Source organism: Echiichthys vipera (assembly GCF_963691815.1).
Source record: "Echiichthys vipera genome assembly, chromosome: 22".
Classification (NCBI taxonomy): Eukaryota; Metazoa; Chordata; class Actinopteri; order Perciformes; family Trachinidae; genus Echiichthys; species Echiichthys vipera.
The window spans coordinates 10,823,761-10,846,416 of record NC_139847.1 but is presented as its reverse complement, the minus strand read 5'-3'; the positions used below and the strand labels follow the sequence as shown (position 1 = coordinate 10,846,416).

At 39.6% G+C, this 22,656-nt stretch overlaps 2 protein-coding genes across 3 annotated transcripts in view; both read right to left on the bottom strand.

The window, feature by feature from the left end:
- Nucleotides 1-11,192, bottom strand: part of LOC310964459 (glucosidase 2 subunit beta-like) — a 120,169-nt gene extending 108,977 nt beyond the window's left edge. For both annotated transcript variants that reach the window (XM_083937583.1, XM_083937584.1), the window contains exons 1-5: nt 11,038-11,192; nt 10,536-10,652; nt 7,053-7,148; nt 4,342-4,399; nt 3,282-3,399 (exon numbers count right to left, since the gene is read on the bottom strand). In XM_083937583.1, coding sequence (XP_083793709.1) covers nt 3,282-3,399; nt 4,342-4,399; nt 7,053-7,148; nt 10,536-10,652; nt 11,038-11,131 — 483 coding nt within the window. In that variant the 5' untranslated portion in view covers nt 11,132-11,192. The remainder of the gene's footprint in view (nt 1-3,281; nt 3,400-4,341; nt 4,400-7,052; nt 7,149-10,535; nt 10,653-11,037) is intronic.
- Nucleotides 11,193-12,721: 1,529 nt separating this feature from the next.
- LOC310963813 (doublesex- and mab-3-related transcription factor A1-like) lies at nt 12,722-14,200 on the bottom strand (the record flags this gene model as incomplete). Its single annotated transcript, XM_083936738.1, has 2 exons — nt 12,722-13,482; nt 13,723-14,200. The coding sequence occupies 2 exons, from the start codon at nt 14,198-14,200 to the stop codon at nt 12,722-12,724; spliced, it is 1,239 nt and encodes a 412-aa protein (XP_083792864.1).
- Between the last annotated feature and the right edge of the window lie 8,456 nt (nt 14,201-22,656).

Here is a 22,656-nt window from a genome sequence, read left to right as displayed (position 1 = left end):
ACATTTTAAAAAGATTAAACATGAACAAAAGCTATACATCAGCCCCTGCTTTAAAATGTACACTTAGAGAGTGCCAATCAACAGAAAGATAATCACAAACCTCCTGAAAGAGGATTTTATTAAATACCTATCTGTGTTCAATTCACAGTAGCATTCCTATTTGTGCTGGTTCTAGGCCGGGCATACAGTGCTGACACGCTACATTCAGCTTTCATTGTGCCAAGGCTTCTAATTTGATTAAAAAGTTTAACAGCATCCTTTTTTTTTTCCAACGGCAGACTCTTTTTTTAACCCTTAAACCACAGGAAGAGTTCACTTTTGAGTCATTGTGTAAGGCTTCCGAAATGTGGCCCCTGAGGTAACCCTGCCATATCAACAAAGACAAGCTGAGAGAAGAGGCTCACAATGTGCAGCGGGGCTAGGAGGGCTGGGTGACACTTCAGCCTCAATCTGCCAATCAGTCGCCACAGAAAAGAACATGGAACAAAAAAGGGACAGAACAGAGAAGAAGGGTGCAGGGTGACACCATCAGAGACCATCAACTGGCAAAATTTGCGAGTGTGTTTCTGATTAAAAAAAAAAAAGTGGCCTTCAGTCAAAAATCTATGTAGTCAAACAAGTGGTATCTTTTTCACTGTATCTTCCATAACAAGCAATGTGTGTTTTAAACAAGCCTGACGTCCTAGAAATGCTGTAATGCTGTAAAATGCTTCGAAACACCTTAAAATGAAGTAATTTCTCACATAATCAAGGGATTAACACAGAGTTAGAGAACTGTGAATGTGGTGCAGCAAAACCTTTTTAGCTACCGGTTAGTCCTTCACATTCCCAAATACATACTTTAAAATGACCATAACTACATGCTGGAGCTGGTCTGCTCTTGTAGCTTGAACAAATAACAACAACAACATGGGAACGGGATGGAGAGGACAGGAGTCATTCTTCCAGCATTGGGACAGGACAGTAGTTTTGAGTGTGGGATGGGACAGGAGTGAAAATCCACTCCTGTGGCACCCTTTATAGAGAGGGCAACTTCAATTTCCTAATGCATTAAGTAATGGGACTACTGAACTAGTAAATATAACTAACTAACAAACATCTCAAGAGATCCTCACCTGCCAAATTTACCAATTTAATTTGCGCCAAACTCCAGGGCTCCAGTTAATTTGGCCTAGGGCTTGTTGAGATCAGATCAGACGTGCAAATGGAGATCAGAGTAGTTCCTTGAAGCTCTATAAAAAGAGCATGTTGATTCAAAATGGGTTTGATCATTCAGGTACTTGTGCAGATTTACCCGAGACCATTGACTCCTTACTGTTTTGGAGTGATTGCAAATGAAGCAAAGGTACAGCTGAAATCATTAAAAGATACAGTCAAATGGAAGGTTTCTGTCAGAGGAGGAATTCAGGCTACAGATGATTAGAAACTTAAGTTGTATGGGTAGCAGACATGATACATTGTGAATGTAATTATAACATACAGATATGTTATATACACCGACTAAGAAATTGCATGAATTCATCAACTAAAATGCAGTGATGAAGGAGAGTAAGTGGCTGGAAAAATGTGTTTTGACAGTTGTTAGAGCTAGGAAACTGTGACAGTGACTCGTTGACACGGAAATCTGAACAGCAGGTTAAGGTTGGCGTTGGAAACTGAACACCAGACGCCTGAAGCAGCAGATGTCATAAACATGTATGGTCAAAACAATATCATAGGGCACAAGCTGCTCATTTAAAGCAGGAATCTTCAGAGCTCAACACATAAAAGCAAATTAACCTCAACGTCCCCGCCAATTAAGTGAGTCTGCTAGCGTGCCAGGTAATAACACTACAGCTACTGAGAGGCAGCACGAGTAGCGCAGATGAAAACTTAATTAAATCTATTGAGAATAACAGAAACAATATCTATGCATGGTAGCTATGGGGTAGAACCCACTGCTACAGTTTTATGATCATTTTAAAAAGACATCCTGTCATAATTTGGACAGAAAAAAAAGAAATAACATGTGTAACACAGTCAGTTGGCCAGAATAAACCCAGTATGCTGGTATGATATTGCAGGGAAATATTCCACATGAATTTGCTGAATGCAGTTCATAACATATATGGATCTGTGCCAAAGCTCGGCGCTGCAGTTCTGAATATAAGGTTTGGTTCACCATGTTGACAGCAATATGTATTGATTATTATGTTTTCTTAGTGTTTAAGAACATAAATTACAGGTATAGAATTTTGTACTGTAAACCATAGAAACTAAACTTCAGGATAAACAAAAAGCCTAGCACAATACCAAAAGAAAAGAGAAAGAGAAGAACTAGTTCTATAATATAATACTGATACAGTTAACATAATATTTAGGCTGATTCCATATCAGCTCCATAGCATTTCACTACTGTGGATGAAAACAGAAACTATGATATGTAGACATTTCGGTTTTATTTTAGAATAATTTAGATACACAGTTCTCATAGACTTTGCTGTAGTATTTTTGGTTTAGGGGGTCAAGAATCTGGGGTCACCTATTTTCTACTGATATTGTGATTAAGTTAAAGTTGTACTCCATAAGAATTGAGATATGTTGTTTCTAGCGACCCCTGTGGCAGTTAGATGTAACTGCAGGCGAGCGTGTACTTTCAGAGCCTCCACCTTGTCCCGTTCATGGTCACTATGTGTGTTGACAATTGTATTTCTTGTTTTTTTGCTCTTTTGTAAACGTTATTGAAACACATTCACCTCTCTACTTCCAGTCCCTCCCCTCTATGTTACCCTCTTAAATCCATACATATACTATACATGTTCCTACACTTCTGCCCTTACTACAAGCCTGACTCAGGTGTTAGAATTTCCGATAACAAGTGAACGCAGCATAACAATTGGTGACGTTCTGGGCCGACAGACCAACCGCTGTCTGCAGCGTTACTAACATGGCTGCTTATTTACATCTAGGGAGGGAATGTCGCCAAAGACACGAATATTGTAATACTCAACAAAAAGACAAGTAGAAGCGCTTTCATTAGTGGGTCATATTATCAATCACCACTGTTTTAACTCACTCTTTGATACATACTTAGAAGACAAGTACAACTTTAAAATATATAGGCCGACACAGACTAATGGACCGTGTGTATATTCTGTGCAGGTTGAGGAAAAGGCAGTGAGATACACACAAGTGAAAGTCACTGTTTTTTTCACACCACGAACAGGATAAAGCTTTTTAAGGAAAAACCTGATCCTGTTACTACTACATGTGGTTGTAGTTATTTCAGCAGAACTGTGTACCTGTTTCTCCCTCCAGAGCAGCACTCCCTCCTCAATCAGTTGCTGCTTGAGCTGCAAACCCTCGTCCAAGGTCCTCATCTGGCCCTCCACGTATGCTCTCTCTCTCTGTCCCAGATTCCTGGAGGAGAGCGAGTTAGCAAGAGAGTGAGAGAGAGGATGCACAGTCCCTTCATTACTGAGAAAAACATCAGCCACCCCTGCTATGGTCTTTGAGATGGCGCAATCCAATTTTTTAGGGCCCACAATGCAGCTTGAATCCAAATGGGAAAGTAGAAGAGTAAATAAGATGGGGACTGATGCTCTGTGGCTGCACTAAATTGTTTTTGAAGTCTGGTAAACACAATATGAGTTCGGACCTTGTGAAAACATAATGAGATATACTCTGCTTGTATGTTGTTTGAGGCGAACGGCAGTGAATGAAATAACAGAGGACTGTCAACAAAAGAAGTGGGTTACCATATTAGAAGTTATATTTACACTGCAAGCTACATTTCAGCATCATAATTTGGTCAATCTTAATAGCCCAGAGGAGATGAGAAATATGTCCCAGCACAAGCCTGCGTCTATTCATCTGCAGACCTATGATGTATGCAGTGTGTAATTTATATCCTATAGAAACCAGATTATCTACAAAAACACCTCTGGAGGAGGTTATTGAGTACAAAAAAAAGTGTAATGAGCTGGAGAGTCAGATCTGTCTTTATCATGGATGAACTCAAAACAATACCTTTATTGATGCATATACTGTACATTACAAGAGAAGGTCTGAACTACACCAAGTTTTTTAAATTATAGTGACACCATGCCCCCTGGTGGCACAGTGAATGACTCACTGAGTGCAGCAAGTCTAACCCACTGATGCTAGGATAAATACCCTTATGTTAAAAAGCTGCAGTTTTATCATATTATCGAAAACTGTATGATGGCGTTCCCAAATAGACTGGGCTGGTTGAATATTTATTTCTTTAGCAATGCGTGGGCCTCCAAAGCCATATTTTGAGTCAAAATCTGCATGTGTTATTTTCTAAATATTGAATCTCTCAGTTTTGATTCAACTCACCAGCAAGTGTTCTGGCAGCGAGCATGGCTGTTGTATTCATCGGAAGCATCGCAGCAATCTGGCACGAGGCGCAGGAGAAACCAATCCAATGCACATACAAGAGAACAGAGGAGCATTCAATATATGAGCACGGAGAAGTGAGCAACATGTCTTTATATAGAAATAAACACAGATTAAAAAAATACATTTTACTCTATCAGCAACTATGAAGAATTCATTTTCAAGATAACATAGTATCACTCCATTTTCGCCCCCCAAAAGCAAACATTGGACAACTATAATCTATTGCTCTCTGACAAACAGCACAGGTTTTTTTTCAGAACCATTTAGAGACATAAACAGAATTATTCAAAAGAAAGCTTTTGTGTAATTAGAGCGAAAATGTCAGGAAATATTCTGATAAATCATTGGGGGTTTTTCAGGAGAAAATGCCAAAAATTCACTGGCTGCAGTTGCACAAATGTGATGCAACGATCCGATACTGATATTGACTCAAATAGCACGATCGACTATCAGTCACAATGGGGCTGCTCTATTCAATTCAATTCTATGTTTATATACTGGAGTTTTAATTACTGTTTAATTTTTTTACAATTTGTTGCTACTTTTAATTTTGAAGATTTTTGACCACGTTGCAGGTGCACAATTTATTATCTAAATAATAAATAACTTTGACAACTCGCTTAATTGATATCTACGTATTTATTTGTTACATTTTGTTTTATAAAGTTTGGAAGGAAATCTTGAAGTTGCGCTTGATGTAGCCTTAACACAGTGATACCAGTCATTTCCACAGTAAGGCATATAGCCTATACATTTATCATTGATATGGGATCCTAACTCGGTATCCACCGATATATATACGAATATTCTGAAGATGTCATCTTGTGTAGTTTGGAAATTATATTGGATACGTTTCTGTTTTTGTCTAAAAATTCATAGATAAAATGATTGAGCCTCATCAAATTCAACAAATATATGCTAATTTGCTTTTTTCTTTAAATCATGCCCATGTCTGTACAATCAACATGCAGCCACTTTGCTTCTGTTAGCATAAAGACTGGAAATAGGGGTAGCATGGCTCTGTCCAAAGGTAACAAGTGAGGGAAGGAAGGGATAATATAGAGAGAGCAGGTCATTATGGAGAATTGAGCCCTTACGGGTTGATGCAGGACTTGAATCACCCTGAAGGGCTATTACACGGCTACTTACTAAAGAAATCAATTATTTGACACAAAACATTGATTTTAAAATGACTTTATTGATTTGAAAATGGCCCTACAGAGTCTATAATCAGAACCGCGTCCATAGCAACGGTCTGTTATTCAAACAGCAGTCTGCTATTCAGAAATCACAGACTGTAGAATGCCAAAATTGACCACACAGACTTAAGTATTTGAATAAAGCTCTGTAATAACGCTCACTAACATATGAAACGTATTTTGTTTAATCTGTGCAAAAACTGAGCTAAGCTAACCAGCTAGCCTTATATCTAACGGACACACAAGAATGGCAAAAATCTTCTCTTTATGACTTTAGTCCCTTTTCATCCTCAGTGAAGATTAGATCTTTGTGTCTGAATGAGATCTCTCTCTCTCTCTCTCTCTCTCTCTCTCTCTAGTACAGAGAGGGTCTCTTGAGATCAACCACTTATAAAGATCAGCTGCATGGTGTTTTCTAAGTGCTCTGATCTGGCTTTTGCTCAGATGTTTCACCCCAGAGAGCGGGCGCAGTGTGAAATTTCTCAATTATCCAGATCCCCATTGGTGACCGGTGAAACGAGAGCTTTACAGCACAGGAAAGGAAGCCAATGAAAATCTATCAACAACCAGGCGAAGAGGAAAAGTGGAGACATGTTAGCTATTAAGTGGCTCCAGTGAAAGCAGGGACAATAAGAGAAGACATGTGGGAGAAGAAGAGAGGAGGAAAGAAAGGGAGAAGGACAAAAGATATGAGAAATATTCCACTACTGCTCTTTTATTCCTTCAATTTTTAACCTGCGATGGTTGCGTGCTGTCTAATGCTGCTGAAAACGCTGATGACAGAGAGGTGGCTTCAAAAACTAAATGTATTGATTTTATCCAAAGTGGAGAATCACTGGAGGACACAATTCAGAAGGGGGGTGGAAAAAAAACGATCTGATTAGGCATAGAGTGTGGCAGATTTTACAAAAAAGAATGGAGAAAAGCTTTGATGAAAAGGACAGGATGTTTTTCAAGGAAAACTGTGAGGAGACTAAGCGTGCGCACACTGGTACGTGTGTGTGTAAGAGAGCCATGTTTTGTTTGCTCTGTCTACTTCATCTGTTTGTTTGTACGACAGAAGGAGTGACAGTTTGTACACCAACATCAGCAGCTTCTCGACATCATTTAAAATGTGAATTCTTCTCCATGTTTACAAAACACACAAAAGATGTAAAAGCAAACAGAACTATGTGAACTTGACTTGATTCAAACCTCACAGAGGTGTAAGATATTATAAGATACAAATTCTGCATCAAACCTTTCCACCAACAAATAAAGAGAGTGCTTCATTTTCTGCGAGAATAAATCTGTTCACCGCGATAGCTCTTGCGGTGCTGCCCTTGAGAAACGCCGAAGCAGAAAACATTGTTAATCCATTGCCTCACTTCAGGTTCTGTAAAGTTTATTAAAGTCATCTCTCAGGAGAGTATTATTTCATCCAGTATAATGCAATATAAAAAGTCTTACCACAGATGCCATCATTGACTCGCGATGATGGAATGTAGTGTGGGCGGAAACCCAGATTGGTGCAGTAGAATCGGCCACGAGGACAGGCTGAGGTACCTACATGGGGGCAGGAACAGAGGTCAGCACTGCAATACACTAACTTTGAGAAACAGATCAATCTCATCAAAACTCTTCATAATAGTTTAGAAATACCACAATGTGTAGATAGAATGTCACTAGTACAGATGATTATGTTGAGTTGTTTTTGTTGTTTTAGGACTTTTATTGGCTCATTTTTTTTTAAACGTTCTTCACATTCTCTAAACTGTGAGCTCAATCGTCACAACTGTTTCATGAGGTAGTAAGTAGAGTAGTAAGGTAAAGGGAGATCAGGTAGTAACATTTCATTTATGCTCCAAGACATAGTTATTGTGTCAGTGACTCAGCCAATGGCAACAAAAATAAAAGTTCTTTTGTCGTCGTAGGAGCCGTCCTGGTCGAAATGTTTCGATGTTTTTCACCCTGGAAATGTTTCTGTTTTGTTGTTGTTTTCTTTTATACTCATCTCGATTTTGTTGACTCTGACTGTTTACTGTAGCTTCTATACAAGAATGTTAATTTTTGTCCGTTTTGAATGCTAATGAGTATTACACAGAGCTTTTTAGATTCCAATTTCAACAGCAGGTAAAGGTTTACAATACTGTATAATACTGCAGTACATAGGAAATGCTTTGCACATTGTATTTGTGTAGTAATGTTACATGTACTGTAAATGAAAAATTCAGCTTTTTCTTTCATGTAAAGAACAGGAAATTTGCCACAAAGTGACATCCATTGCAAAAAATAATAATAGTAAACCGCAACAATGAAAAACACTGCACTAGTTCAGAAAAATGATTGCGGATATTTAGGGAATATACATGCATGTCTGACAGATTTTGACAACTAAATGGATAATTTTGCATGTGATGGCTCAAACGGTGAATGAATGTTTAGAACTTGTGAAGAGTATGACAATGTCACTGAGAATCCACTCAACACTTCAGCATGTGCAAATCAAGACAATTGGATTTTTGCACACGTGTGCCAAAACACATGTAATTTGCCCAAACGAATGAGATATTCAAGTCTGTTGTGAGCAACAAACTAGTTGTTTAGAATTTTGAACTTATTCTTTTGAAATAAATCATTCTTCATTCAAGAATTGAGCCAAAACAAATGAGAAAAAAAACTGTAAGAGTTGAAAATGAGTGTCTCAAACACTCATGTTCAGTAGTGGCAGCAGTGTGCAGTTTAAAGCGGTTTGCACCACCTCTTAGAATTTGAAAAAAATCTTGTTGTGGAAGTGAGCTGCACTTTGCCTTTACTGCAAACTATGAACAACTTGTAATGTTATTTTGAATATGTAAAAAAGTATGCTTTAAAAAGAGCCCCTGTTAATTAATGTTTCGATGTACTACACTGCATTTTATTTCAGTGTTAGTGCTCCACATACTCAAATATAGTATAAATTACTACATCGAAACTTGAGGTCTTATTTCCAATAGCTGTATGAACTTCCAATGTATGAGATCAATCGCTCCAAAATCTTGGTGTGGGGAGATAATATTAGGAACATTCAATCAATTTTGATTCATTCACCTCTTGCGTTTTCAGCCCCTTTTCTCTGCAATGAGTAAAGAAGTTCATTAAGGGGGTTAAGCTTGTGTTGCAGACAATATTGGGGGTTGGATTTACTCCAGCTATATGCGGCAGCACTTTAGCAGCCAAATACATGGTTTGGTGGCTTTCCCAAAATATATATCTACCGACCCAAACAGGGTCCCCACTTGTTTTAACAAATAAAGACATTGCCTGGAGTTTTTAAATATATAAAGGATAGCAGTTGCCCACAAACAGTCATATCATCTACCACTTTGCCCAGCGTTGACACATTTAACTCTCGGCTCCTGAAAATATAGACTTGATGCCGAAAAGAAGTCTGTTGATCTCCGCAGACTTACTGAAAAGACAGCTGAAATGAAATGGTAGTGTTCTGCTCCTGTCCGGTAAAACTACTTTGAAGTGTCACGCCATGCAGCTTACCTTATCAACAAGTTGACTTTCAAACAAAATACACACCCAGGTTTATGTAGGAGGGGTGAGGGGCTAAAATACAATTTTTACATTTCCAGAAAAAAAAAATTCTGTTTTTGTTTGTTTTGCTCATTTTGATCAATTTACAGATTAGATACAGGTGTTTCCATGAGAGGAACACTTTCCAGATTTTCCAGGATTGGTGGGAACCCCTGCCAAGTGTCACGCACGTGTACACCATAGACAATATCAATGTTTCCTTGAGGAAAAATTATGTTTTAATCCGATAATCTAATGAGCAATCAGATCCCTATGTTTTATTCTGGTATTCTTTAACGGCAGCTTCCAACCCTCACGGTTCGACCTCTGCAGCCGTTTAGAAGGCTTTTGGTTCCCCAAGGAAAACCAGATTTACATGGTGATGTTCAGAAAAGCAGCCTTGATGAGTTAATGATGAATGATGAAGTACGATAATGATTTTGTAGAGGCTTTATATGTTTTATAATCCCATGATGGAGAGGGAAGGTGTTGATGTGAACCCTAAATAAAATGAATGTAGTCACATTAGTGATGATACGTTTGTAAAATATCCGATGGTAAAGACAAAGTTAACCAAGTTACAGTACTCAATGAGAGCTGTTCTTTTAAATTTTTTATCTTATACTTGTTTTTATTTTTATTTTTTTAATTGTACCAGTACAATGTTTTCTAATATTAAGTGTTGCATGAATTGCATTCCAGGCAAAAAAACTTTATTTAAATAACAGATTTCATAAAGAGGTTAAATTCAGAGTAGTAACTTCACTAACGAAGCAGGGGATACGATGTCACCTGCCGCAATGTTTACAACGCAGACCATTGACATTAAGTCTGGCAATGTGATTCATTTAGTGCTGCTAAATTATATTGGTGGAATGGAAAAAAAATCCATGGTATATGAAACAGGAAATTTCTCTTTTCTTTAATGAGCAACGTGCACAAAGTGCTGGTAGAGGAAAAGTCACTGGACACAGTTGATTTTCTTCCCTGTTGTTACATTTGTGCAGCCTTTGTTTGAAAATTTGATTGTCGGTCTGTTTTTTTTATACCTATGATATACTTATGATACTTTCCATAGCATCAAATGTGGATATGGTATTGTTTTGAAATATGTGATATTGAAAAGTATTGAAGTACGATATTTTTGGCAACCTTAGTCAGATAAGCGTATGGCCTGTTAGAAGAATGTGCAGGTGTGAGTTTATTTGATAGAAAGTGTGGCATGTTAACCATCTCCTGATGTGGTGAGCTAAAAAGAACCCTTGGTGAATGCGAACGAGAGTTCAGTGTGCAGCATTTATTAACAGTCCACAGGTCAACAGTGGAGAATCACAGTTTGCTAACATCGGTGAACTGACACCCACTCCACTATAGCTTCACTTTTTTTACCTGGTTCATCAGAGCCATCTTCACAGTCGCAGTAGTCATCGTTCACCTGCTCAAAAGGGATCATCTTTGACCCATCGATGCACAGAAAGGACTTCTTCTCCCTGTAGAACCGCTTGTCTGTTACAGAATAATAAAAACATTACAGACTGATGATGCATGTTGATGACCTTGAACTGCAGCAAACACACAAGCAGACTTTGAAGAATATTTTTAATCTATCACATTTATTTCAGAATAAAAGCTCGGCGTTTGAGCCCAGAGACTGTAAGGAAATGCTACTTGCACTATCAAAATAAAACTGGTATTATTGCAAACAGCATCTTTACATATTGTGTACAGTTGTTACAAACAATCTGCAGCGATGTCAACTTCATATGAACTTACAGCATGTCTGTGTCGAAGCTAAGGAGCTGTTAAAGTTACAGCACGTTACACCATGCAGGTGTTACACACAGTATAATGATAGCTGCTTAAGCTAGCTCGAAGGGGACAGTGAACTTACAGGACGAAGATATCCCTCTTATTTTCCGCGAGTCTACGAAACCACACCAAAAGACAGCGGTGACAATAATGTGTAAACGCATGTCAGGTGGCATAACGGTGAACTGTCTCCTCCTCGCCTCACAAAAACCCGCTCAAACGTGTTTTTAAACTCATGATATATATCCAAACATTTAAACTGGCCATGTCCTGACTTCCTGAAACATGCGGTCTCGTGACGCTTCGGAGCATTTCTATTGGGTTTCATTCGAGCCGCTTGTGATTCCGTGAACCAATCACGAGTGAGAGTGTTGTTATCCATGAACGTGTTGTGCTTTAATACTTATAATAAGAAAAGTATTCACACAGCTGAGTTTTTCAACAGAATTTTTCTATGAAATGTGATTATATAGCCCACATTTCAATTCAATTTTATTAAATTATTTAATTGAATTTATTGTTTCATTTTTAATTCCCTTTTTTATTGTGTATACAAGTACTCTTTATTCTTAAATGTATTTATGTTATGTCATCATTATGTTAGATTGTAAAGTTAATTGAAAGGAATAATGACTGCCTATATATATATATATATATATATATATATATATATATATATATATATATATATATATACATATATATATATATATATATATATATATATATATATATATATACATATATATATATATATAGGCAACAAATACTGTACAACAAATACCGTATATGCATGTTAAACAGGTGCAAATGGGATCAAATATATAGTTTTTGTTTGTTTGTTTGCAAACACAGTTGTAAAGGTAAAAAAGAAAAAAATAAGTGTGCTTAATAGACTTTCAAAATGGGGAGACAAGCAATTTGCGAGGGGATTTTTTGGGATAATATTATCTAAATGTCTTTGTAATTAGGGATGGACATATCACATGGTTTTTAAGAAGTGCATTATTCTCAGCAGATTACACTTTATTATTATAAAACTGTCAAAAGGCCTGTTGTCAAAAAGCAAGTGGTGGCAGTAAAAACCATGGTAACCAAAATGCATACTGGCGGTGTACTGAAATCACCTGTGGTATATAATTACCATGTAAAAATTATTGTATTTCTATGATCAATAACGTACATAGACAACATTATGTGACTCATACGATAGGCTACATTGTTTAAAGCAATCGTTAGGCTTAATGTAACACTGACCATCAACATGCCATTCTTTGAAATCATTGTAGCATCTAACTCTTTGTGTTTCACTTTTTATTGATATGATTTTGATATAATGCGAATGTAAAGGTGGGTGATAGATAGATAGATAGATAGATAGATAGATAGATAGATAGATAGTTAGATAGATAGATAGATAGATAGATAGATAGATAGATAGATAGATAGATAGATAGATAGATAGATAGATAGATGGATAGATAGATGGATAGATAGATAGATAGATAGATAGATAGATAGATAGATAGATAGATAGATAGATAGATAGATAGATAGATAGATAGATAGATAGATAGATAGATAGATAGATAGATAGGTGAAAGACTAAGGAACACATAAAACAAGAGCATTTTGATAGCTTTATTAATAATAAACCATCTTTACAACATTTACACTTTATGCTATAAAAAAAAAGTCTGGGTTGGAGGCACTTAGGGTGAAAGGTCGGCTTAATCTGCAATGAATCATTTCAGACTATGCATTTGTCATTTCTCACTGTTAAGTCTTGTGTACAGGCCTGTACTGCACAGTGACTCCTTGCTCTGAAGGTATGAAAGGTCTCGGATCATGCCTGGGAGGGAATAAGAGTCCAAGGGCGGGCGCAGTGGAAACACTGGCATGAGTCCGGACGTCATGTATGGTGACATAAAACCTGCCACACCACCGTTTGCGGAGGAATAGGCCAGTCGTAAGGGGCTGACACCGAGGCGGGGGCTGAACCCGTACAGACTGTCTCCCCCGGCAGCCGGCGGTGGCATGTGGAGCGGGGAGAAGGCTGACTTATTCCCCATAGCCCCGAGCGCCCCGGGCAACCCAACAGAAGGCCTGAACGCGTTGGAGTGATTAGACAGAGACAAGCTATCAGAGTCCAGTTTGTTCTCTTTGGAGCTCAACACCAGTTCAATGGATCTGACTATGTCGCCTTTGCACGTTCTCACCATAGACTCCAGGGTGTCCCGTTTCTGATGGGGGAAGATCTTGGCCATAATGTCAGTGGGGTCCCGGTCCAGGCTCCGGTAGTCCTTAGGCTTCTCCGACTCGCTGCCTGACTCCGGATCCGAGGAGGAAAGCGACCTCTGTGGACTCTGCATGTGTTCTGAGCGCTGGTCGAACGCCGGGGATGACCTCGCACTCTCGTTTGGAGACAGATCTTTCTTGTCAGTTGGAGAGGGCAGCCGTGAGGTGTGGGGTGCGAAGAGGGGCCGACCCATGAATCCATTATAAAAGTTGTACTTCAGTTTGTCGTCTGTGTGCACAAGAGAAAAACGCCTGTTTTAAAATTACATGCGCAAAGATCTGCATGCGTAAAATGCTTGAAGCGAATTACATATGCTTGGGTAAACTTGAATAGAACTGCAAATAAAGCTTTTCTTATAAAAATCCAGCTTTGGATTCAAATAACTGATAATAGCAATAAGCAATAGAATGGTTTAATGAAAATAGTTAAATTATCTCCAAAGTAAAAACCTTATTGTTTCTAACTTACCCTCTTTTTGGTTCTCTGCTCCAAAAACATCAAAACTAGGAGCTGTTGGAGTGTTGCTGGGAGCTGCCGACACCCCGGGGCCTACGGGTGACGCCTGAGGGATCCCCGTTTCCCCAACGATCCCCGAACTGGGGTACAGGAGCCGGATCTCCCGGGCCTCGCTCTCCTCCTGCGCTTGCTGCCTCCTCAGTGCCACCTGTGCGGCCATCACCCGCTGCCTCTCGGCTATCAGAGTGCACTTTGCGCAAACGCAGTCTCTCCAGCGACAGAACCGCTTGTGGCCTTTAAGCGCGGAGACCACGCCGTGGTTTCTGCATCTGGCGCACTTCGGAGTGCGGGGGTATCCCCTCTCCAGCGCCGGGTTACAAGCCCGGAGGAAGAGATGCGGGGGGCGCAGGAGGGAAGGCGGCACCTGCAAGCCACCGAGAGGGTTGGCGGTGTGCCCGGCCAGGCCAAGCGGTCTGATCCTGCTGTCCATTGCCTGAAGGGTTGCAAACACAAAGTCTTAAAGTCCAATACAGTTAGTCAAGTGTACTCAGTCAAGTGATGCGTCCTTCTCTGAATGAGTCTCTACTGACGGTGGCACCCTGAACCAGCGCGCCTTAAGTGCCTCCTCTCCAGGTGGTTTGACATGAAATACTACACCCTCGTCACACCCCTTTCCGCTTCAGCCTCTTAATACCCTATCATGTTTATTTGCATCCCGGATGAATAGTGGTCTAATCTGATGTAACTCAGTTTATATGCAGCTGTAGTTTAAGAAAAAGGGGGGCCTACCAGGACCAGACTTTGTATAATCTGTATTTGCACTTTTAGAAGTTGTGACCTGCAGGAAGTTAAATTCAAATTTGCTTTAAAGTATTGTGTTTAATATGTACCACAAGTCCAAACATGTTACACTGTTGAAGTAGATGTGAACAAAAAGCGATTTTTTTTTTCCTAAGAGAGAAAAACATTTTGCCTCAGGTCAACTAGATACAATGACCCTCCTTGGTTGCCCTACTGTGCAATGAATATTCACTATTAGGATGTTTTTTAACACAACAATGGCCCTAATAACAACATGTAATTATCTACCTGGTTATTCTGTCCAACAAATTACCCTGACAAAAGACCCATCTGTCAACAGACACCTAGTAAGATTGGTGGATCACTAATCACACCTTGTCACATGTTTCATTCATTTCTCTCCATTCAAATAGATCCAGTTACAAGCAACAGATTGCCTTACCGTTATTACACAGAGAACATAATGTGACAATTAGTGGCAGTCACCGAGGGAAACGCAGTACTAAAGCAGTGTTTGTCATGCATTTGCCCTCATGCAGTGTTTGTCATACATTTGCCCTCATACACACTGTCTTCCGCAACTTATTTGCAAGCAAGCTAAAATGGCAACTGAAATGATTATAATAATAGTAACCTCAGCTAGTCTAGACACCTCCTAATCATCTGTAGATGTAAGAGCGAGACATCAGTGACTTCTTTCGTCTCCCTGTAGTTCTTCTGACTCCGCTAGATTCCATCTGAATAATGGATGTGGGTTAAAGAGGCAGTGGATGGAAGCACTCAAACCCCTTGTGGCGTTTTACCGAGATAATGATTCCCTGTAGGGCACCTCTGAGGAAGGTCTGCTACAGCAGAGGCCAGAAAAATTGCTTGAGGTATAATATACAATGATTTGATGCAGACATAGCTATTATTAGTCATTTATATTACTCCTTACCCACATGGACTGGTAGGTGTTTCAAGGTAATAAAAGAAGATTTCTCTTTTTTGAGGCTTAAACTTATGGTCATTTTTTTAACCTCTTCACACGGATGCTGGCTTCATTCATCCTTAAAGTGTAATTCCGGCACAGAATCATCCCATGGTCTTTTTCAGCACTTACATACATCAAATAAGCCATTGAGACAGGGTATTTTTGTGTATGAGCTATTAACGGAGAAATCTAGGAGAGTCGCTAACAGCCGGACCTGGCTAACACCGATTAGCTTGGGGCAGCACGGTGAAGGCATTAAAACGGCTTTTTTTAACCACTAATACTGCTCAAAATAACACCAAACCTCTGCAGTAGCATGAGAAGAGTCCTTACACATAAAACAAAGCACCAATGGGCTCCTTCCTTTTGGATTGACTTTGGTAATCGACTTGAATGGACTTTACTATGAAAGGAGCTGGTACTGGGGCCAATGTTGTAGGTAAGTCTTTCACAACACTCTTTTAATTAACTCCGGGTTGGCTAACTACATTTGTGGTACTTTGTTTTATGTGTAGAGACTCTTCTCATGTTAATGCAGAGGTTTGGTGTTATTTTGAGCAGTTTTAATGCCTTCACCATACTGCCCTGAGCTAATCAGTGTTAGCCACATCCGGCTTTTAGCAACTCTTCCTGATTTTTCCCTTAATGGTTGTTACATGAAAAAAACTGTCTCAATGGCTTATTTGATGAATGTAAGTGCCGAAAAAGACCAGGGGATGATTTTGCGCCGGAATTACACTTTAAGGGGTTAGGTATGGCTCATTTTCAGGTTCATACTTTCATTTTGGGTTTCTACTAAAACACGTTAACATGCTTTAATGTTCATGTTAACATCTTATATTTCTCACACTGTCTGTCTGAATATATCTGTATTTACCCTCTGTCTGTATTAGCACCTGTCTCTTTAAGAACTACTCCCAGAAAAGTCCAGTCTGCTCTGATTAGTCAGCGTTTCCTGGTCCTCCACATCAGCACTCTTGCCGTCTCTGCACCGCCATTGCAGTCATTGAATGACTGTAACAGCACTGTAGCAGCCCTTTCTACACAAGTATTGTATTGTATAAGTCCAGAAGTCCTGACGGCTCGTTTAAAGGCACAGTTTCTGACTACGGGCTGTGTGCATTTCTCTGTGGATTCGGCATTTTGATACTTTCACAGTATTTATAAAGCAACTCCACCTGCTTTATAATCAAAAAAGACATGAAAATCTTGTTTTTTTAAAACCTTTAAGTGATGCATCTTATCAGCAACATTCCTGCCCACCTGCCCCATTACAATCATGCATGTGCAAAAAGCAAACACATATTGTGCAAAAACATTAAATCTGTTCAACAAAAGCATTGGTTTTGAGAAGCGAGTCTGCTATTTGCAGAAAGATGTTTCACAAGTTATGGGCCTTGATGGATAGGGGTTTACTTACTCACTTCAGCTGTGCGGGATATGAAGATAATTTAAAAATGCATCTGTCAACACAGAATGCTAAAAACATAAATAAATGCCAGTGATGCAGATGTGGACGCACATGCAGCTGTTATCATCTCATCCACTGTAAAGTGGAATTTGAGTTTTTGAATTTGTGGCTGGCAAGTTTATTCAGGCACATTAAGTTGCTCTCACCTGGGTTCTTTTTTTTAACACATCACTTAGGCAGTTAATATATGGACCAGTTACAGCTTTTCTTACAGGAAGGGTGTCTGGAAGCAGCATGGTGTTGTGTTAATGTATGTGTCACCATATATTGAGCTTTTGGAAAGGTTCTGTTGGAGTCTTATTTCTAATTACCCTGAGGACAAAGATGGGACAAAATCAGCTGCCTTAGAAAAGCCTCTATAAATTGGATTATAAAGCTGTAGTGTTATATTTACTCATTTACTGCCTCACGTCTAATGCCTATCATAGGATTACTTCAAGGCCAAGCCAGGATAGTTGTTTAAAGTGCATTTAAATCAGATCAGTTTCACCTAGAGACAAGGTCATTTCTCAACTAGTTTGTGTTATTCTACCATTTGATCTCTTATACACAGAACAACAGAGAATGAAGGGATTAGCAGGGGTAGGTGCAGTTTGCGTAGATATGGCCAGACAGTGTCTTAATTGTGTTCTTAACTGATCTGCACATGTCAGATATGGTGTTTCATCACAGAAATGTGCCTTCTAGGACAGGGCTTTATCAGTGCAATTTCTTATCTGAAGCAAGGTGGCTGCTAATCTACTCACAAATCTCACAGAACCTGATTATGTCTCCCACTGTCAGAGGGATGGAGAGAGAGGGGGGGGTAAGGAGGCAGGCCAGAGGAACAGTAGTCCATCATTAAACAGTAAATCATGGCATCTGGAAGTATGTCTTTTAGTGTCCTCTAAATATCTATATCCTATGTTATTGGCCTGCAGCTGCAAGTTCTCTGACGCACAAACATTGAAGATCAGACCACGTTATTGTTGCCAACTCTGAATCACAGACGCTAAAGAAATCATCCTGTGACACGACTTTGACACAGACATTTCAACGCCTTAAGTGTCATGACGGCGGCATTGTTTCTGAAAATACAGCACTCAAGTTACCACAAATTCCCCTCCTTTTCAGCAAGCCAAGGGGCTTGACCTTTAAGTGTTTACTTGCTCATCTGTCACTTCACACCCTTGTCATTTAAGTGCCACACAGTAGCCTCATCTTCCCTGCTGATGGGTGAATGGCCACCAATTATTGCCATCAGGTCAGTTGGGTTGCTGGTGTGATCAACATTTGAATTTCCCCCTTTATATGAATGCAAGTCTCTCCACTGTTGCACTTTTATGTCATTGACACTTTGTTGTATTAAAGCTCTGAGGAGAAAAAAACAACACAGAGGAAGCTGATTTGTGCTCCGTGTGACGTCTGTGGCCTCAGCGGAGTTCAACAAGTGACTGTTCTTTTAGTTTAGCTTTCAAGATCTTTTTTCTGTTTTTATTTATTTATTTATTTTACGCCAGGGGATGTCGACTGCTGCAGTGCTGTTGGACTTGCCGCCTGTGTTCACAACGCCTGGAGCAGTAGTTACGCCTTTGCCAGCATCCAGCGGAAATATTCTCACACATCCTTCCCAAGAGAGTAGCTTGCTTTGAGGAGCAATATGTAAGTGCTGAGTTTTGTCCCCAAAATTGTCTTTGTTTTGTGACATTTGACCAAAAAAAAGACTAATTCTACTTTCACACATTGTGCTGCAAACCTGAAGTCATCTACACATATTCTTGTGGTGGTGTATTGGAGAACCTAAATATCCGAACATATCAAACAGAGTTTGTCCTGCCAGCTTCCTATAAAGACGGTTTAATCTCAGAGTGAATCCATGTGCGAGCAAAAGGCTGTGTTGATGACGTTTCTACCATGGGGCTCCCCTATACAGGCAAACAACAAACCAAAGGTGAGGTTGAAGGGTGATTTACACAAAGATGGCAACAAAAAAAGTCAAATTCCATGTAATCTCGGACTCCAACTGGAAAGACAAGGAGCTTCTGTAGACGGTATATAAAGAGTCCCGACTTTCACTTGGTTTTTATAGCATCAAATATGTAACTAAAGCCAAACTTATCTGAACATACATCGCCCTGTTAAGAGCTACCTCAGAGAATCAAACTGTCATGTTGCTGGTTGTAAAACCACAACAACAGAGAAAGAGCTGAATGAAACTTTGTTCGGCAGGGAGATCATTTCCTGTGGGTTTGTCACTGGGAATGACTCCTTTCACACTATACATTTGACCCATTGTTAATACAAAAATATAGATTAGAGCAGCTATAAGCAAACATGCAGGGCTTTTACATAAAAATGCCTGCTCTTTTTAAAATACTGTTGGATGGAAATAAATCTGTAAATACAGTATAACTGACATTATGAATACAACCCATGCAGAGAGAAGGGGAAGCATCCATATTACACTCATACACACACCTGTGCATATGAATACACGGGACAATAGATTTTCCTCCTATTCCCTGCCTATCTATCTTCTGCCATCTTCTTCTCCCCTATTCAATATTCCTGCATTTACTCTATTTCTCCTCCTCTCACACCTTTATTGGTGGTCTGAGTCTGGTAGGTATCCATCAGGGCCCCTCACTTAGCCCGGCAATGCCTCAGTGCCAGTGAACAATGGTGGGCCAAGAGACAAGCCAAGTTTGCTTATGAGCACCGCATGGGAGTGTGTGTGTGTGTGTGTGTGTGTGTGTGTGCGTGTGTGTGTGTGTGTGTGTGTGTGTGTGTGTGTGTGTGTGTGTGTGTGTGTGTGTGTGTGTGTGTTTGTGTGCGCGTGTGTGTGTGTGTGTGTGTGTGTGTGTGTGTGTGTGTATGTGTTTGTGTCTGTGTGTGGGCGTAGGTGTGGGTGGGTGGGTTGTGTGTGGGTATGTGTGTGTGTGCACCCATGTGTACCTGTTTTAATCATGCATATTACATCTGCATCGTATCTATAAGGAGATGCAGGTGCACTTTTACATACTGGATTACTCTGTGCGTGTGTGTGTGTGTGTGTGTGTGTGTGTGTGTGTGTGTGTGTGTGTGTGTGTGTGTAGGCATTTAAAGCTTACATGTGTGTGTGTGTGGGGGGGGGGGGTGCACACATTAGGACCTTGAAAGGTTCTGGTCAGGTGCCAATGAATGCAACCTTCAGTGTCTAAACAGGTTAAGATTTCACCCCAAGAGTTCCTCGTTGTGCACTTATTCTGGTTACACTCTCTATTTGCTTCCTGTCAAAGAGGCTTCTTTATTTTACGATACACTTGCAAGGAGAACTTTGCAGCTCAGCAATGCATAGCTAAGTGGCAGATGAGCACAGCCCTGTGTGAAGGATTTGAGGAATCAAGTTTCTAAGTGTGTGTTTTTTTTCATAAAAATGTTCCACTTGACAGACATTGACAACAAATGAATGTGTAAATGATAGACGCGACGTGGGAAAGAATTCTCTATTGGTACCGAGCAAATATGAATATGCACTTTACACTGGGACTGTGTCAGAAGTGACAGATAGGTAGGAAATATTTTGATATACATGAGCTTTTGTATGATTGATTTGTGCATTTACGTAGCTATTGTATTGATTATTTCAGATTAAATGCAATACTTTGGCTTGTCACTAAGCTTAAAAAAAACTCACAAAAAAACAAATAATAGAGAGAGTCCCCCTTTCTTCTTTCTAATATACAAATAAGCAAACATTCAGACCTCCAAGGCATTGTTTACAGGGTCTCGAGTGAAAGGATCTGTTGACATCCGAATGGCAAAGGATTCTGGTTGATTTCTATTTGCTGAAAAGATTTTCTCCAGCTGTGGGGGCCTTCAGATGAGGAGGCTGTAAAAAAAAAAAAAGAAAAGAAAGAAAAATCTGCTCATGAGCCCTAATCTGATGTTAGCACTTTAGAAAATTAGAGGATGGCAGCCAGGAAGAAATTCAACAATATGTATGTGTTTATATCAGGGAGCAGCGAAAGCAACGGTGGATGGCAAGTGCAATAGCTTATCACACATCCAGCAGATGCAGAGTAACATTTGATTTTATTTTAAGGTCATTATTCGCTCTTCTTGTTATTCAGTAGCCCATATTGTCTCTGTAATAGACTATTATTCACTCCTCTATGTTGGTCACAGACTCTTCTCTGCTAAATGCTGCGCTGTGTTCACCCGCTAGTTGCCAACTTGGTTTGCCGTTCGGTGCAAGTAATGGGTTTTTTAAAGGTGTCATGTTGTAAAAAGAGTGATTCCTGTGTCTTTTTTGCTTTATAAATACTGTGAACGTATCAAAACATTCAATCCACAGAGAAATTTAACCGTATTCAGAAACTGTGTCTTTAAACGAGGCCGCCAGGACTTCTGTAGGTTGTGATGTCACAACTATAGAATAGAATAGAATAGAATAGAATAGAATAGAATAGAATAGAAATACTTTATTGATCCCAAGCTGGGAAATTGCAGCTATAATACTATATATACAGTAGGTAGAAAGTGCCGCTACAGTGCCCTTATAGTCTTTCCCTGACTGCAGCGACTCAGAGGGTGCAGATGTGGAAGACCCAGACACACTGGCCAATCAGAGCAGACTGGGCTTTTTCAGGAGCAGGTCTTAGAGTCAGGCGCTAAAACGGAGCATTTAAGACAGAGAGCCTGTGAATGTTCTAATTTGTCCTGGTCATCGTTGTCCCCAAAGCAATTTCAGTCAAAAGCAACTGGACTTGGTTATTTCTCTAGGAAAACGTTTCACCTCTCATCCAAGAGGCTTCATCAGTTCATGTACGCATCCGACCAGGCTGGGACTGGTCCAACTATCTGGTGTGGAGATCCAGATATTTAACCTTTCACAAGGCCGATGATGTCACTGGAACCCTTCAGACAGAGTGAATTCAGGTTGAGAGACAGTATGAGAAAAATAATGTCTTTTTTGAACATTAAAGCACGTAAACACAATCTAGTGGAACCCTAAATGCAAGTACGAACTTGAAATTGAGTGTAACATGGGACCTTTAATGAAACAGCAGCCTACTACTGTGAAAGTGAACCAAAACGTTTAGGGCCTACAAAACCAAAACAATGATCTAAAGTATGTATGACGCCCCTTTAACATCTCACATAGTAATTTGATAAATGTCAATATAAAAATAGTGATTATAGCACCTCTAAGCTGAAATACTTTATATTGCAAACTTAAAAAGTGCAAATGTGTTGTTATGACAGCCCTACATGTCCCGCATATCTATGAGAGTTAACTGTTTCAGCATATTCAAAGTGCAGGAGGCCGTTGAGAACAAAATGGCAAACAAGTAAAGGGGGAGGTGAAGCATAAAGAAGGAGGTGAGTGTGCTATCAGATGAACTCAGAGAACAGGAAGAGACATCAGTGCTGAACATCTCTGCCAGGGTGTTATGGGAAAATATTCTAGGCTTTCAGTTACAGATAATAACAGCTTGGAAATTGTTAAACATTGTCTCTGATAGCAACTGGCATCTGCAAACAGATCAGATGTGAGTTGCTATAGAGATTAGTAGAAACATGACACCGTCAGAGAAGCGGAAGCATTTAGAAGTGAGTGTGTGTGCATGAGAATAGATGTATAATTGTGCTGGTATATATGTTTTTATGTATGTTTCATAGTTTAAATCCAAGGGAGCCATCTGACATTCTTGTGCAATTGGAATATTCATTTACACAA